Raw genomic sequence first — 14298 nt, forward strand, 5'->3', positions numbered from 1 at the left:
GTCTCATCACGGAAATTGTTTGTTAGAGCAGAAAAAAGAAATGAAATTAAAGACAAACAGTATCAAACGAAAAAAAAGCATCAAAGCTAATAAACGGCATGTCTGAACGTTCTCCAGCAGCTACATCATAAATTCATTCAGTTATCGAGCAAACTATAATAATAATGATTAAAAACGTGCATTTGACATATTTGTAGAAATTGTTATAAATGTTTGATGCGCTGTGTGTCGTTTTGGCGCATAAACGTTGGTGCTTGGAGCACATAGGGTGCTGCACACATTCATTTATATGATGTATTCATACGACACTTGAACTGTGATTGATATTATAAATACAGGGTAACTTGCACACAAACATATAGATTAAAATGTTTGTGTGTGTGTGCATGTATTATGACTACCGGGCCGGGCCGAATGTTTACTTAAGAAAATTGAGGGATTTAAATGTAATCGGATTTGGTGTGCAAAATGTAAATATTGAGATAAAATACGAACATGGCCAATATTTAATGTATTTGCAACAAGACTGTGCTTGTTTGCATGCAATAAAACATGAATATTCCCATTTTGCAAGCATGTTTACAGCGAGTGACAATGAATGCCCATTAAAGGTGCAGAAAATTTAATTTTTACCCGGCAATGCATAAGATTGTGATAGCGAAAGTATGACTAAGAAAGCTATGCTGTAAAATGAAAAATGAAAGAAAAAAAAACCTTATATTACCCAATTATCTTCAGCGTCACGTTTTTCAACCAAATACTGATGCAATTTCGGTCCCAGTCCGGATGGTGATACAAATTGCTTAACAATGCTCGTGACTCGATCATGTTGCAGTTGTGTCAATGTTGGCTCCAGTGCCCGCAAATACTCGGTCATTGTTTCATCCAATTCAGGAACTGGAAGCTTCGGCAACTCCTGGTAAATTTAATTCCGTTTGCGTACATAAAAGAATACGAAGAAAAACACACAAAAAATAAGTGCAAAAGAAAAGGGAAAATAACAAAAGGAAACAGTTAAGCCATTTCGTCGTTATATTGTTTTGATGTTCATTGTGTTGAAGTTGATTGCAGTCGGAGACATTGAAACAATGGTACAAAGAGAGTTTAGTGAGAGTGAATGAATTGCCTGGAAATGACTATTAATAAAAACTGGCTATGCATAAACTAATTAAAATTCACACACAGAATACACACATAACATTCAAACCAAATGAATGAATCATTGAATAATTGTGCGTGTGTCCATTTGTAGATTGACATTGTAAGCAATATGTATTGAATTTGTTGTTATTTTCTATTTGTTTGATATAGTGCACACTCAAGTTGATTTCCATATTTCCGTTCCACAGCCGATCCACAAATATTCGCCAGTCTTATATTTGAAGTGGGTTTTTTTGAATTATTAAAATCAACATACACGTGTAAGTTGTCTCACAAAACGTAAATCTCATTCAGTAAAAAAATCATCGAAATAGAATAAAAGAAAAAAGTAATTATAATGATTTTTCGTATGCATAATATTTTATTCATCGCTGCAAGCGGATGAGATTACACGAGAGATGCAACCGCGTCGTGAACGGTAAATTTGGGGGCGACGCATATACCTACACACATAGAAGGCATCATTTCTATCGTTGCTCGAGTCGGAAACATGAAAAAAACGAAACGAGCTTCGACTCCCGGCAACAACGCCAACAACAAACATTTCGTGTAATAAATTTATAATGAATTTTTGCTATTCGTTTTCCATTTGGAAATGTACCTATTACTATGAGGGTGCATATTGTTGCGTTCGGATTTGATCCCACTTGAAATGTGTGTGTGTGTGCGCCTGTGTGTCTGTGGCGAACAACAACGAAAGCCATCGATGATTTCAAGTATACTCTCAAACCCTCTGTATAGAAATTGTATTACATTTTCTATCCTTTTATGTGCACATAATTATTATTTCATCGAAAGGCCAACCTATACAGTCAAACCATAGTAATTGTCATTATATTGCTTTTGTTCCGGGAAAATTTTCTGAAGAACAACAACAACAACAAAAACTGTCATAATTTCGCGGCGAGAACGGAAAACAGATTTGGAATTTATATTTGGAAATCGTTCGTTGATATTTCAAACTGTTGAAATGTAAATTTCGAGTGTCATTGTTGTTTTATTCATATTTATCAATGAAATATTACTCTTGAATAGTATACTGACAATTTCGTTATGTGATTTTCGTGCAAACGAGTTGGCAATCTATTCATTCACAATAATTCTTTTTATTGCGTTAACTTTAAAATTGTTGCAATTTCTTTCGTTTTTTCTTTCTTCATCTCTGCTTTCGATTCGAATGAATGATTAATGTCAAAGTAACCCCTCATCAATATCACGCACACGATTGTATATATGTTTTATTTCAACTCGTAAATATTTTGAACATTCTTACATTTTGGTTGAAAATTCTTAGATTGATGGCGGGTGCACAATGTGCGTGTACGTGCTCGGAAACGTATGCACGCTGGTGTGTTCAATGTCTTAATCAAATTGTATACTGGTGGTACACGATGTGTGTGTGTGTTATTTGCGGAACCACCAGCCTAAATTCAATTACGTCAATTTTTCGATCTAATAAACTTATCGCCGTGAATGAAGATAAACAACATTATCACTGCATTGCCAAAGTGTGTATAAAATACGAGAAAAATAAACGATCCGACCACCGAAAGTTATGCATACATGGGCGCCCAATTCCAATCGATTATTTAATCAAACCATTTTTATGTGTGCTACATATACACATTCAATCACAATTTACCGTTTGTGCCCATTATGAATCGCATTTAATTGAAACACATTACAAAATCGATACCAACTCTTGGCACTCGGTTTCTAACTGAAAACTTGGAAATCGCTCAAACTTTAGGACTATGATTTGCTTACCAGTTAGTTTTCCGTTTTTTTTTTTGCAAAGAGCGAAATAGGAGTTTTCCCAGTGGTTTACTTTTTTTGCTCTTTTTTAGGGTTCTTGAGACTGAACCACAAAATAACCATATCAAGTCTTTCGGATATGGAATACGATTTTTAGATTTTTGTAAGATATGAACATAATCGAATAACTAACGTACTAACTTTACTTCCACTCTTAATAAGAGTATATACATATACAAGCATAACTTTTGCAAAAATTGACTCCGAATGAACCAATGCACAAAATCCATTCAATTTCTACGAACGAACGAATCAACCACATCATCTTTGTCGATCATAATTATCAGCATTAGTGAGAAAAAAGAAGCTTACGTTTCGATCAATTGTTCTCTAAACGCTGAGCATAAGCGGACCGTCGACGAATAAAAAATTAGTTGTTTTTTTACATATTCTTCATAATTATTATCGTCCATTCCGTAATTTAAAATAACATAGCATTATGGATGAGCTTCAATTGAAATGGTTGATGAATAAAAATGGGAACGCAACATAATGAAGCTATAGTGTTTTTTTTACACAAGAATACCAATAACAAAAACGCAGAAAAAATGGAATGAATGTGTAATGTTTGAATGGCGCGTAGTGAAAATTGCAAAGATTTGTTGTACATCATCAAAATTTTGTATGGAAAAAGGAGATTCGAATTATATGCAAATGAATATTTCTTTCATTCATCGTGAATGGCACTTTGAATAGATGTGGAAGAAGAGGAACGTGGCATGTTGAAATAAATTCATCAACGGAAAAGTATGCAAAGCTGCTATTCTATATTCGTTCATAATAAATTCTTTTTTTTCTATTTTAAAGTGAAAGATTTTTCTACTGTAAAAATGTTATCTCGCACAAAAGACCTATAAAATGATGTTTACGCTAAACGCTGCTGAGTTGGTAGTGTTTTCTTTTCTCGTTTCTATATATATCTCTCTCATTTTTTCGGCTAAAATTTAATTTGTGATGGAAGTTTCAAAATATGAAATGAAATTGTGTATATTTGTGCATGCTAGCATACACAAAGGAAATAAAATGGAATGAGGTTGTCATAACACTCAAAATAATCTAAATTGTTTTCAAACCATTTTCGTTCAAGATACCAGCACACTTTTTCATTTCGTCCAACGCAAACACAATTACGAATTCTGCTCGACACCCAATAAATTGCATTAAAACTTTCTCGTGAAGCTCAATTCGACTTTTTCTCGTATCGTATTTTGTTGCGAAAAATGTTTGCCACACTTCTTTGCCTCAACATATAGACTGCTCAACTCGTTGTACATGTAAACGTATATAAGAGGTTCAAACAGTAATTTATTGCAAAAATGTAGTGGAATTGAAGTTATACTAATGATAATAGCAGATTTTGAAGCAGACTGCTGGCAGCAGTACAGTCCTCAGAAACCTGTGAAGTTTATACGCCACGAGTCATACATATGACTCGGACATGCAAACGGACAACTTTACCAAAACCACACAAAAATGCTCACAATTTAAATTTTTGAACTCGTGTCGATTTCTTCCTGATACTTATATTTTTATTTATTTCTCTCTGTGTAACACAACATTCGATATCATATATAGAGCAAAAATCCAAATTTATTACATCTACACGATCACAGACGGTATTAGATATTTGAATTTTTTTCATGTTATGATCGTGTAAATGTAATAAATGTGTGGGTTTTTGCTATAAAAAATGGTAAAAAAATAAAACAGTCTGTGATCGTGGAAGTGTAATAAATTTGGCTTTTTGCTCTATATATGATTCAATGTGGTGTAATCAGGAAACGAAGACGGAAAAGTAAAAATTGACTTTTGCTACAACAACTCGATAGGGGTGTTTAAGAAACTTTCAAAAATTCTCTGTATTATTTAGTAGATTGTATGACTGGTGTGGAGTCTTTGGTTTTCTGTCCATTAAAAATAATTTTATCTGTATTCGTCGAATTTTTTTTGCTTGAAATGAAAGAAAACCGTTGGGTAATTCAAGAAGAACAAGTCATTACACTAAAAATTGAGTGCATACTCTGCCTTCAACTTGGTAAAATATTTGGAATTTCGGGTGTCAGATAACAAAAGAAAAGAAGTGAAAACTTGAAGTACATCGGAGTGAAACTCATATTGTTACAAGATTCCTCTATATCTATATACAAAGCTATTTGTGTGATGAACAATGATACCATCTCCATTTCCACTTAACCCCGTCATCGAAAGCACGACATCTCATCTTATTTCTCTTAACAAACACCGGTGTGCCACTCCATAATAAATGAAGTGAATCGAAAGCCAAATGCCGTGCAACTGTGCTGCCGATAAATGAAAAAACGAAACAGGGCAAACATCAAACGGGGCTCTCATGGTGCGTCAAACTCTGTTTTGAATCAAGAATTTCAAGAAATTCAATACCCTTTTCCATTCTCCCAACAGAAAAATAATCAATTTGCACAACTAGCTGTTGCTATTGATGTTGCAAAACCATTCAAAATTACTTTGTTATTTATTTTGATAGTGGTGTAACTAAATGCCAAATGGTTTTTTTCTTTGTTTGTTCGTGTTTGTTGCTACCGCATCATATTTATTTCTATTTGCATGGCCAAATTTCAACTAGATATACTTTTACCGTTTATCAAACAATGGACAATAAAAATTGGCATCTTGTTGAGACTTTGCAAATGACAATATTTACAGTTGATCGAATGTCAGCAACAACAGGAGACATTAACATCAATAGCCAACGAAGTCATACTGCGATGATAATGTCGTGACTGTCTGTCACTTTATGTGTATGAATCATTGCTATATTGAATGTTGCACTTGACACGTACGTTGTATGAAAAGAATCGCAAAGTTTTGAAAAATTGAAAACACACGCGTGTATTCGTTCCAATATCCAATTAACAAGCAAGCGAAAATAATTGAATTGTATCGATTCGGTGTGGCAATAATTGTGAAAATCGTTCTTTTGATTATTGAATTTCTTTGTTTTCTTCATTCATTTACGCATGCTCTAAGCGTGAAATCAAATCAAATATTCAAATGATGTATATACCTTTTCGATTTTGTGTTTCTCAATTAGGAACAAATTCAAAACGGCGACAAACATTTTTTTTTGCGGGGGCAGTCTGTCAGTACCGTCTGTCAAATTTATTCAGTAGGTTTTTTATCTGTTTATCATTCTCGGCTAATTCCCTTTTAAAAAGCAACACATAAAAAAATCAAGAGAAACATGGAAGTCGGTATACAAATACCAATGCACATTCTATACGGTGCTAATCTAATTTTATTTTGACATTTAAATGCAAACATATTCAAATGCGATTGCGAGCAAAAATCGCATACCCCCCGATTTTTCATTCAGATTCGTTCGGATGTTGTTCAAAGCGATACAACATACGACCGACAAAAAGTAAGTGTAAATGCATTGCATGAATATGCGAGAAAGAGAGAAGAGGCGATGTTTAATTCAAAAGACGGTATGATGAATTCGTATCTAAATCTAAATCCCTTTTTCTGTATGTTTTCTAACGTAAATATTGTATATTTTCGGATGTTCCTACCACGCTTAGCTCCCGATTTTTCTCATGGGATTTTTTTTAACGTATATTTCATCTCTTTATGTTTCTATATTCGGTTGTATCTTTTTTAGTATTATATTCTTTCTATCTGTATCTCGCTCTTTTAGTTTTGTGTCATCGTCACTGTTAACCGTTTCGTTTGTGATTCTCGTCCGCATTGACTCATTCACTTGCCACATTGCAAATGTCACAATGCCCGCTATTGAAAGTAAAAGAAGAGAAAATAAAATAGAGGAAACACGGTATATGTATTGTACTGACAGGCACTGGCATTGGCACCAGCGCCTCACTTAACATAGGCCAAACGAGAGGTTGGCTCATGGTGAAAAGAGCTGGTGTGTACTGCTACATTTGCTCGAAACGAACAGTGGTTGCCTTCAAGAGCATGCCTTTTGATCGGTACTTCAAAACTGAAAAACGTAACTTACGTATATAAAATCCTGTAATACGAGGGGGAAACGAAAAATAGAATCGTTATTGTGTTAACGTCAAACATTTTTTGCATTTGTAACATTGTTCCATTCTCTCTCTGTGTGTGTGTGTTCAAAGAAAGCACTAGTAAATGCATAAAAAAACGTGTGATTTCTCTAGAGTATTCGCCGGTAAATATGGTCTGGTCTGGTCTTAGTTTTATATTGAGCGCATGAAATTGCCTACATTACGTTGGATGATTTTTTTCGCCATTCTTCTTTTAATATTATATTTTTTTTTTATTCTTCTTGCTTTCGATTCAAATTAAGTGTTTCTAGAATTCAAGTTTAATGCCCTAAAGAATATACGCGTCATATAATTCACATTTTGAGATGTGTCAAATGCATATCGCACAACATCTGGTCGTACGTGTTCAATTGTTGATAATATGCCCACAATGTATGATTGTCTTTTAGATACATTCCCAATTCAATGACTTGAGGTGATTGAACGCACAATCTGACATTACATTCCGTTGTTGCGATTTCGATTTGTGTTTGAATGCTTCGGTCAATGTTTTCTGTGGCAACTTTTTTTGTTCGACAAAAACTTTCTCAAATATTTCCTAATTAAGCCTTTCCATATGTTACAAATTATGAACTCTCTAGAGAGTCAACAAAATGTTCACTTGGAAAAGATTAATAACGCCAAATATTCGATTGCTCTCAAGTGAATCTCTCCCGCACGCTCTCTCTCTCTCTCACTTTCTCTCTTTGTATTCAGTTTTGTGTTTGGTCTTTTGTTCAGTTCACCCTGCTTAAATTTATATTTATGAGAATCCATTCTCAAACTTACTTCTGGGAATCCAAATTCGTCGGTAGCCCCTGTTACGGACAACCATTTCTTTGGCAGTGATAGAATTGAGTCGCGCCATCCTGAAATGAAAAAGCAACAACGAAACATTCAACACATGAAAAATCACTTTGAAATTACCATTATACTTTTTAATAATTAAATTTTTAAACAAAAACAAAATCGATTATGCATAGAAGTGTATTTTGCTAAAAAAATCGAATGAAACATACTATATCGAGTGCTACATCTGATTAATCCGGGCATTTTTTTCAATGCATTTGTTCAATTGATCTTGATTAAAGCTGGTATTTTTGCGCCCCGCATCAAAATAGCGTCATTTATTTGTCATTTTATATTAATAATGTTAATTTTCAACATTTCCGGTTGAAATACAAAAAAAAAAAAATCAATATGAAAACTGAACGATACAATCAATACTAATTGCGGTGAATGCTAATTGTTTATACTGATTGAGTGGCACACACCATTTCGAACGAACGTCAAATAATAAACAAGAATCACCAGCCAAATGTCAATAGAAATGAACGCACAAATACAATTGTCGTTGATTTGCTACGAAGATGTTGTGCACACCACATAAACGGTTGAAAGTTTTTTTTTGTATTGGTTTGTTAGGTATAAGTTGAAATTGGTTTGTTCTTAGAATATCACGTTTTTTTGGTCGAACAATTTACCAAGCCGAAACGTTTATTTGTATTTTTGCGGAAATATTTGATATTTCGCAATTTGGCATTGATTTTAATTAAAATGTGAGTAATGATAAATGATATCAAATAAATGTAATTTGGTAAAAATGTGATGAAGAAATAATTAAATGTTTCATTTTTGACATTAAATTTTATGATTCATCGCACAAACACATACACATACAAATCATAAATATAAGCAGGAAAAGCAATTGCAATCGCGCGTATTTAAGTAAAATCTCCTGCTGGTTTTTATTTCATCGCAATTCAAACGGGGTGCATAAATCTATGGTTGAAACTATTTATCCACCTTGCTTAACTTTATTACAAGCAGTTGATAGCGTAATCCAAGCGGGATGAATGAAACCATTTCAAAATAGACATATCTCTCACTCTCGCGCCCGCCCGCTATTCTTCTCGCTTCTTTCTCGTTTGAATGTGACTTATTGTTTTTGCCGCAACATGAAAAACACCAAAACCGAAAACACATTACAAAGATTAATGTTGACTTACTTCTGGCAATGCGTTAAACCAAACAACACCGACAACAACATATAGGAACTTCAATCAAAGAAGTAAAAAAAAAACCATATCAACGCAAACAAACTAGAAATAAAAAATCCATACTAATGTTAGTAAATTGGATCACGTTTAAGCGCCTCTACACTATATCGTATACATAATTTTGATTAGATAACATCATTAATTCGATGCGTGTGGCTGGTCTTTTTTGGACGGTGTGTACACAATATATAGCGCACACTTATTGATATTTTGAATTAAATGAAGAGCGACAGTGTCACAGGCAATGAAACGGTCGTTTCAGTGCAAATAAATGAATAGTTCGTAAATAATGCCGTCCCTGTGAGTGTTTGCATTTGGATATGAAGTGAAATGGAATTTTCTAATCTATTTGGATTGTGTCAGTGCTCGTGCATTTTTTATGAGAAAACTTTCTATATTCCAGATTTGCATTACTTTTAAATAAATGCGTCACCCGGCCGGGATTGAATTGAAAATAGACAATGTTATATTAAAACCGGTTTGCAAAACCATCAAAATCTATGAAGAAAACTTCGAAATGTCGTAATTCGTTGTAATTCACTAATTTGTTCGGAAAATTTAATGGCAAACTAAGGGAGAGGAAAAAGAACATTACATCGATCCATTTTTATTTAGGATTTCAATGGTAAAATGAATGAAGTTTTTGCAACGCATCAGATATGCCATCAATTGATTGATGTTTTCCGAATACAAGCATGCCTGACAGCGGCCACGACTGTTTTCCCGTACAAGTTAGTTACTATCACCGTGTACTGTCTATGTGCAATTTGGTTGTCGTTTGCTGATGGCAACATTCACCATTCAATCTACACATGTTAATACAACAAAATAGTACAAACGGTGTATTTATTTGCCCATCATGTTCGTTATTCATTTGATTTTTGTGCGTTTTGGGTGTACGGTTTTCCAAAGACGAACGATGCACACACACACACACATACCACCACCATGCCATTCAACCATTCCCTTCCACCGTCTATCTACGCCACGTATAATAAACATTTGCACATTATACAGAGTACAGTTGCCTTTTACCTCGTTAGTTAGTTAGTGGCAACATAGCAATTGTACCTTCGTTGTTGTGTGCACATCAATTTTCTCTCCCCCGAACAAAAAAACCAACTCTCAATTGAACGAACTGACAGCAACAATAGCGCACAAAAACAGCACCGGGGTTGCTTCATGTTCTATTTTCTCTGCCAACAACGTTGTTGATGGTGCTTTTCTTTTCTGTTTTTGCCGTCTTTCGATTTCTTTCGGTCGTACCTGTTTTTCGTGTCGTTTTTCTTTCTTTCTTTGGAATAAGTTTTTGCAGTGTGATGTGTTATTTCACCGTTACCAATCGAGTCATTTTCTAACGCATTTTTGCCAGATTACTTATTTTGGGGTTGTCGGTAATTCTACATCCCCCCAAAGCAGATCTTCATAATGAAAAAAATATTCCAGTTCATTTTGAAAATGGTATGGTTGAAATGAAAATATTGAGACGATATAGTGTGACATGGTGACGGTTAAAAGAATTTAGAAGAAACGAATGTTTCAACTAGATTGTGTGTGTGTGTGAAAAGAATGGAAAATGTTTGGATGCTCTTCTTTTGGAAGATTTTAACGCAAATAAAAGATCGTTCAAATATCCAAACTTCAATGTCTTACAATGAATTCGATGTGATATCTCTTCGTACATCTTCAACTATTCACTTCAAATAGAGATACTTGAACGGGACACATACCCCACCACACACACACACACACACTATTATTATCATTCTGATTAAACATTTTGTTTTAGATTACTCTGTGTGTGTTGTGTGCTTGTAATACGAAATGTACAAAGCAACGCCAAAATTACAACCACACGAAGGAAACGAAGGAACAAACAAGTGAACGAAGCATTGAAGTGAGAGTAAGATGCAAAGAATCACCATCCAACTACACACGTTTCACTCGTATATCCCGAGTTCTGTAAGAATGGGCCCGAATGCAACAGCTCTGAAATCATGTTGTTTTTATTTATGTGATATAACATGGCTCACCAGAGCACGCATCGTAGACATATTCAACAACACGAAAAATGGAACGAAGCAATGGTTTTAGCACACGTCGACGATTGTGTAAGTTCTATTATACATTTTATGCGGTTTTGCCCCGAATACGAGCTAACAAAGCCAATATTATACGCTTTATTGTTGTTGTTGCTGTTGTTTTTATGAATCGACATTTAAGCCCTGGGCTTACAACACTTTTTTCTACCGCACACAAATCCCAACTGAGTGAACAAGCAAATGGAAAGAAAGAGAGCGAGCAAATGAAAAATGAATTGAAACGGATCTTAGGATGGTAGCGTCCCAAGCAGGCAATATAACCAACAACAACAAAAAAGAGAGTATCATTACGAAACAAACGAGAGTGCTTCGTGCAGTTGCTCTCTTTGTTTTTCTTTTTTATTAGCGTGTGTACTTTATAAATGCTTGCTTTTGCTACGCAACGCATTCATTATTTTAAGGTGAACGATAAAAATTCAACAAATGCCAGATATCACATCGCAATGAGAAGGGGGATTTTGAGCGATTCAATTCGAATGGGGTTCGTTTTATCCATTGTAATTGCCATTTGCAAAAACAAAACAGCCGAACCAAAAATCAAAGAGTGCAAATCTATGAAATGCGAAACCAATTGCGCCAAAGCATACAAAAAAAAAAATGTCGTGTAATACAACTCCATCGTATGTTTTTGGTAAATTGTGGTTAGATAGAAGTGCTTATCGCTTGTCGCAGATACGAAATTACATCCTCTGACTGCGGCAGAAAATTACATTCGTCTGTGAATCTCGGTGAAATGATTGTGCAGGTGAACACCGGAAATAAGAAAGAAAAAATTTCCGCTCCGCCATTCAGTAGAGAATCCGGGTACAGGAAATTGTGACTTTTTCTTGTAATTTTGGCGTTAGCCAATTATTATGACCAACAATCTCAAACCAAAATAACGGAATATATAAGTGTTGTAGCGCATAATCAACTATTATATAATCGACAAAGACCACCGACAATGTACGACCATCAAAAGCATCAAGTTCAGACAGTAAACTGCCTACGAATTCACAATCATGCTTTCAATTTTGCGACGAAAACATAAAGTGTTTTTTTGGCAAGAATCGTCCTCTTTCTCAGCGATGAGGTTCTGATGAAAGTAACAGATCAGCGTTGGCTATATCCATTTCAGTTTTTTAAGGAAAAACTTTTATGCATTTCAAAATCAATTATTAATTGCACGATCTTTTTCTGAATATCAAACGACAAAAGTTGTGCTCCTTTACTCTCAGTGATGGTGCAGATAATGGAATGTAAAGAGCAAAACTGAAATGGTTTCTTTAGAAAGTGAATCTTTTTTAGGTTTATTTTGAAATCCACTCATACTCGTTATGTTGTGATGTTGATGTGTCTAATAAAACACTTACTCTGTGGCCGTAAGGCGAAAGTGAAAAAAGCATTTTGATGTGACTATGTGTGTGTGTGTGTGTATGTACTAGAAAATCGTTGTGTAATAGATTAACAAAACCGAATTTATAACGTTCTTTCAACGCCGGCAAGATGATAAAGCATTTCAAATGAAAAAAAAAACAGCGGAAAAAGCTATCGGCAATTTTTCCTCATCAACGGATTCGTGAATATTTTATCATCTTCATATTCTTTCCATGACATACGCCATCAAAAGCCTCTATGAAACTCGTTGTTGTTTTGTGGATTTTGTTATTGTATGTGTGTTGCTAAGTCAAAAGTTACTTATCTTATATATGCGAGCTCACCTGTCTATTTTCATTGCAATTTATTTTCATCGATATAATTGTACATAATGAAAGCAAAAAAAGAAAACAGACAGAAACACAAATATCGCTTATTTTGCATTATTTATTTAGCAAACTTTTGTTTTGCTTTCACATTGAATTTGGAAGCATATCATTTGTGATCAGGTGATGTTGCCATTTTACGGCATGGTTGTTTTATATTTATTCTATTGCGATTTGGCCTCTTTCTCTCTCCCTGTGTTAAAAATAACCAAAATTCAAATCGAATTCAATAATTCAATAGATATTTTGACACTGACAGTCTCCGATAGGATGTACGACTATCCCAAATCCTGCCGACCACCACCACCACCACCACAAGCGGAAGCCACAACAAACACTTGAGTATTTCCGTAATTACATTTTATCGGGAATAGACCATGTGTAAAGTAATCGAAAGATCTATGGGAATATGATTAGTTTAAGGGGCGCAATTTCTTCTAACGATTCACAAAATTGTTTGAAAAATTATTATTATGCACACATACACACACATATAATAATAATAATAATCGAAGGGTGACAACACGCGATCTATAGTAAAAATATCAATAAAAAAAAAGTTCGAACAGCACAACATCTGACGATGATTGTTATATGAGTGCCGTCAATACATTCGAAACGTACACCAGCTGAAACATTCACTTATAATAATATTTACTCGAAATGATTGTTCTGGTTATGACTATTATTGGGTGATTTGATGAATGCGATTCATCAGGATAATGGTAAAAATTTCACAACGATTCACGTGGCTGTATAAAGTGTACGCACACACACCTCAATTGTCGTTTCCATAAAACAATTATATAGCCTCTTCTCTTGGGTCCAATGTCAATGGCCTGATAGTAATATGAATCAAATAGTTTTGAGCAGTTACACGAATCGTTCACGAAACATTACTTAATTGGCTAAATTGAGTCATGTCTGGTCTGGCTTCGTTATTTCAAGAGTTTTTCATTTACTGAAAAACGTGAAAATATGCTTCACTCTCTCTCTCTCTACACGTAAAATTGTTCGAATACGTCAAAGAGACGGAAATCTTTGAATCATTCTTATCATGATCAACTGACATTAAATCCGATACTTGAATGGGAATGAATTGTTTGATTTTCAAGTTCGGAATGCTTCGTTTCCGATTTGAATCAATCGATTTTCAAACGTTGAATGATTGCGTGCATGTGAGAGAGAATAAGTTTATCCAATAGGAAAATCAAAGTAAATGAACGAGAAGAATTTAAATGCCGTGCAAATCCGAAACGACATTGTTAACCTCGAAAAGGCCCTTTTACAGCCGAGTTGAGCTTCATTAGGTGTAGGGAGCGAAACAGAGAGAGAGAGAGAGAGAGAGAGAGAGAGAGAGAGAGAGAGAGAG

General features: G+C 34.6%; 1 protein-coding gene across 4 annotated transcripts in view; it reads right to left on the reverse strand.

Moving 5' to 3' along the window:
* LOC116338183 (choline O-acetyltransferase) overlaps window positions 1–14298 on the reverse strand; it is a 43155-nt gene that overhangs the window by 2748 nt on the left and 26109 nt on the right. For 2 of the 4 annotated variants that reach the window (XM_031763314.1, XM_031763306.1), the window contains exons 2-3: window positions 7812–7891; window positions 725–916 (exon numbers count right to left, since the gene is read on the reverse strand). In XM_031763314.1, coding sequence (XP_031619174.1) covers window positions 725–877 — 153 coding nt within the window. In that variant the 5' untranslated portion in view covers window positions 878–916; window positions 7812–7891. Of the gene's footprint in view, window positions 1–724; window positions 917–7811; window positions 7892–8041; window positions 8267–14298 lie in introns of those variants that run through there. The other 2 variants (XM_031763291.1, XM_031763299.1) reach the window with 2 other exon arrangements.

Source organism: Contarinia nasturtii, unplaced genomic scaffold (genome assembly GCF_009176525.2).
Source record: "Contarinia nasturtii isolate CC-2019 unplaced genomic scaffold, AAFC_CNas_1.1 Cnas_scaffold_78, whole genome shotgun sequence".
NCBI classification, from domain to species: domain Eukaryota; kingdom Metazoa; phylum Arthropoda; class Insecta; order Diptera; family Cecidomyiidae; genus Contarinia; species Contarinia nasturtii.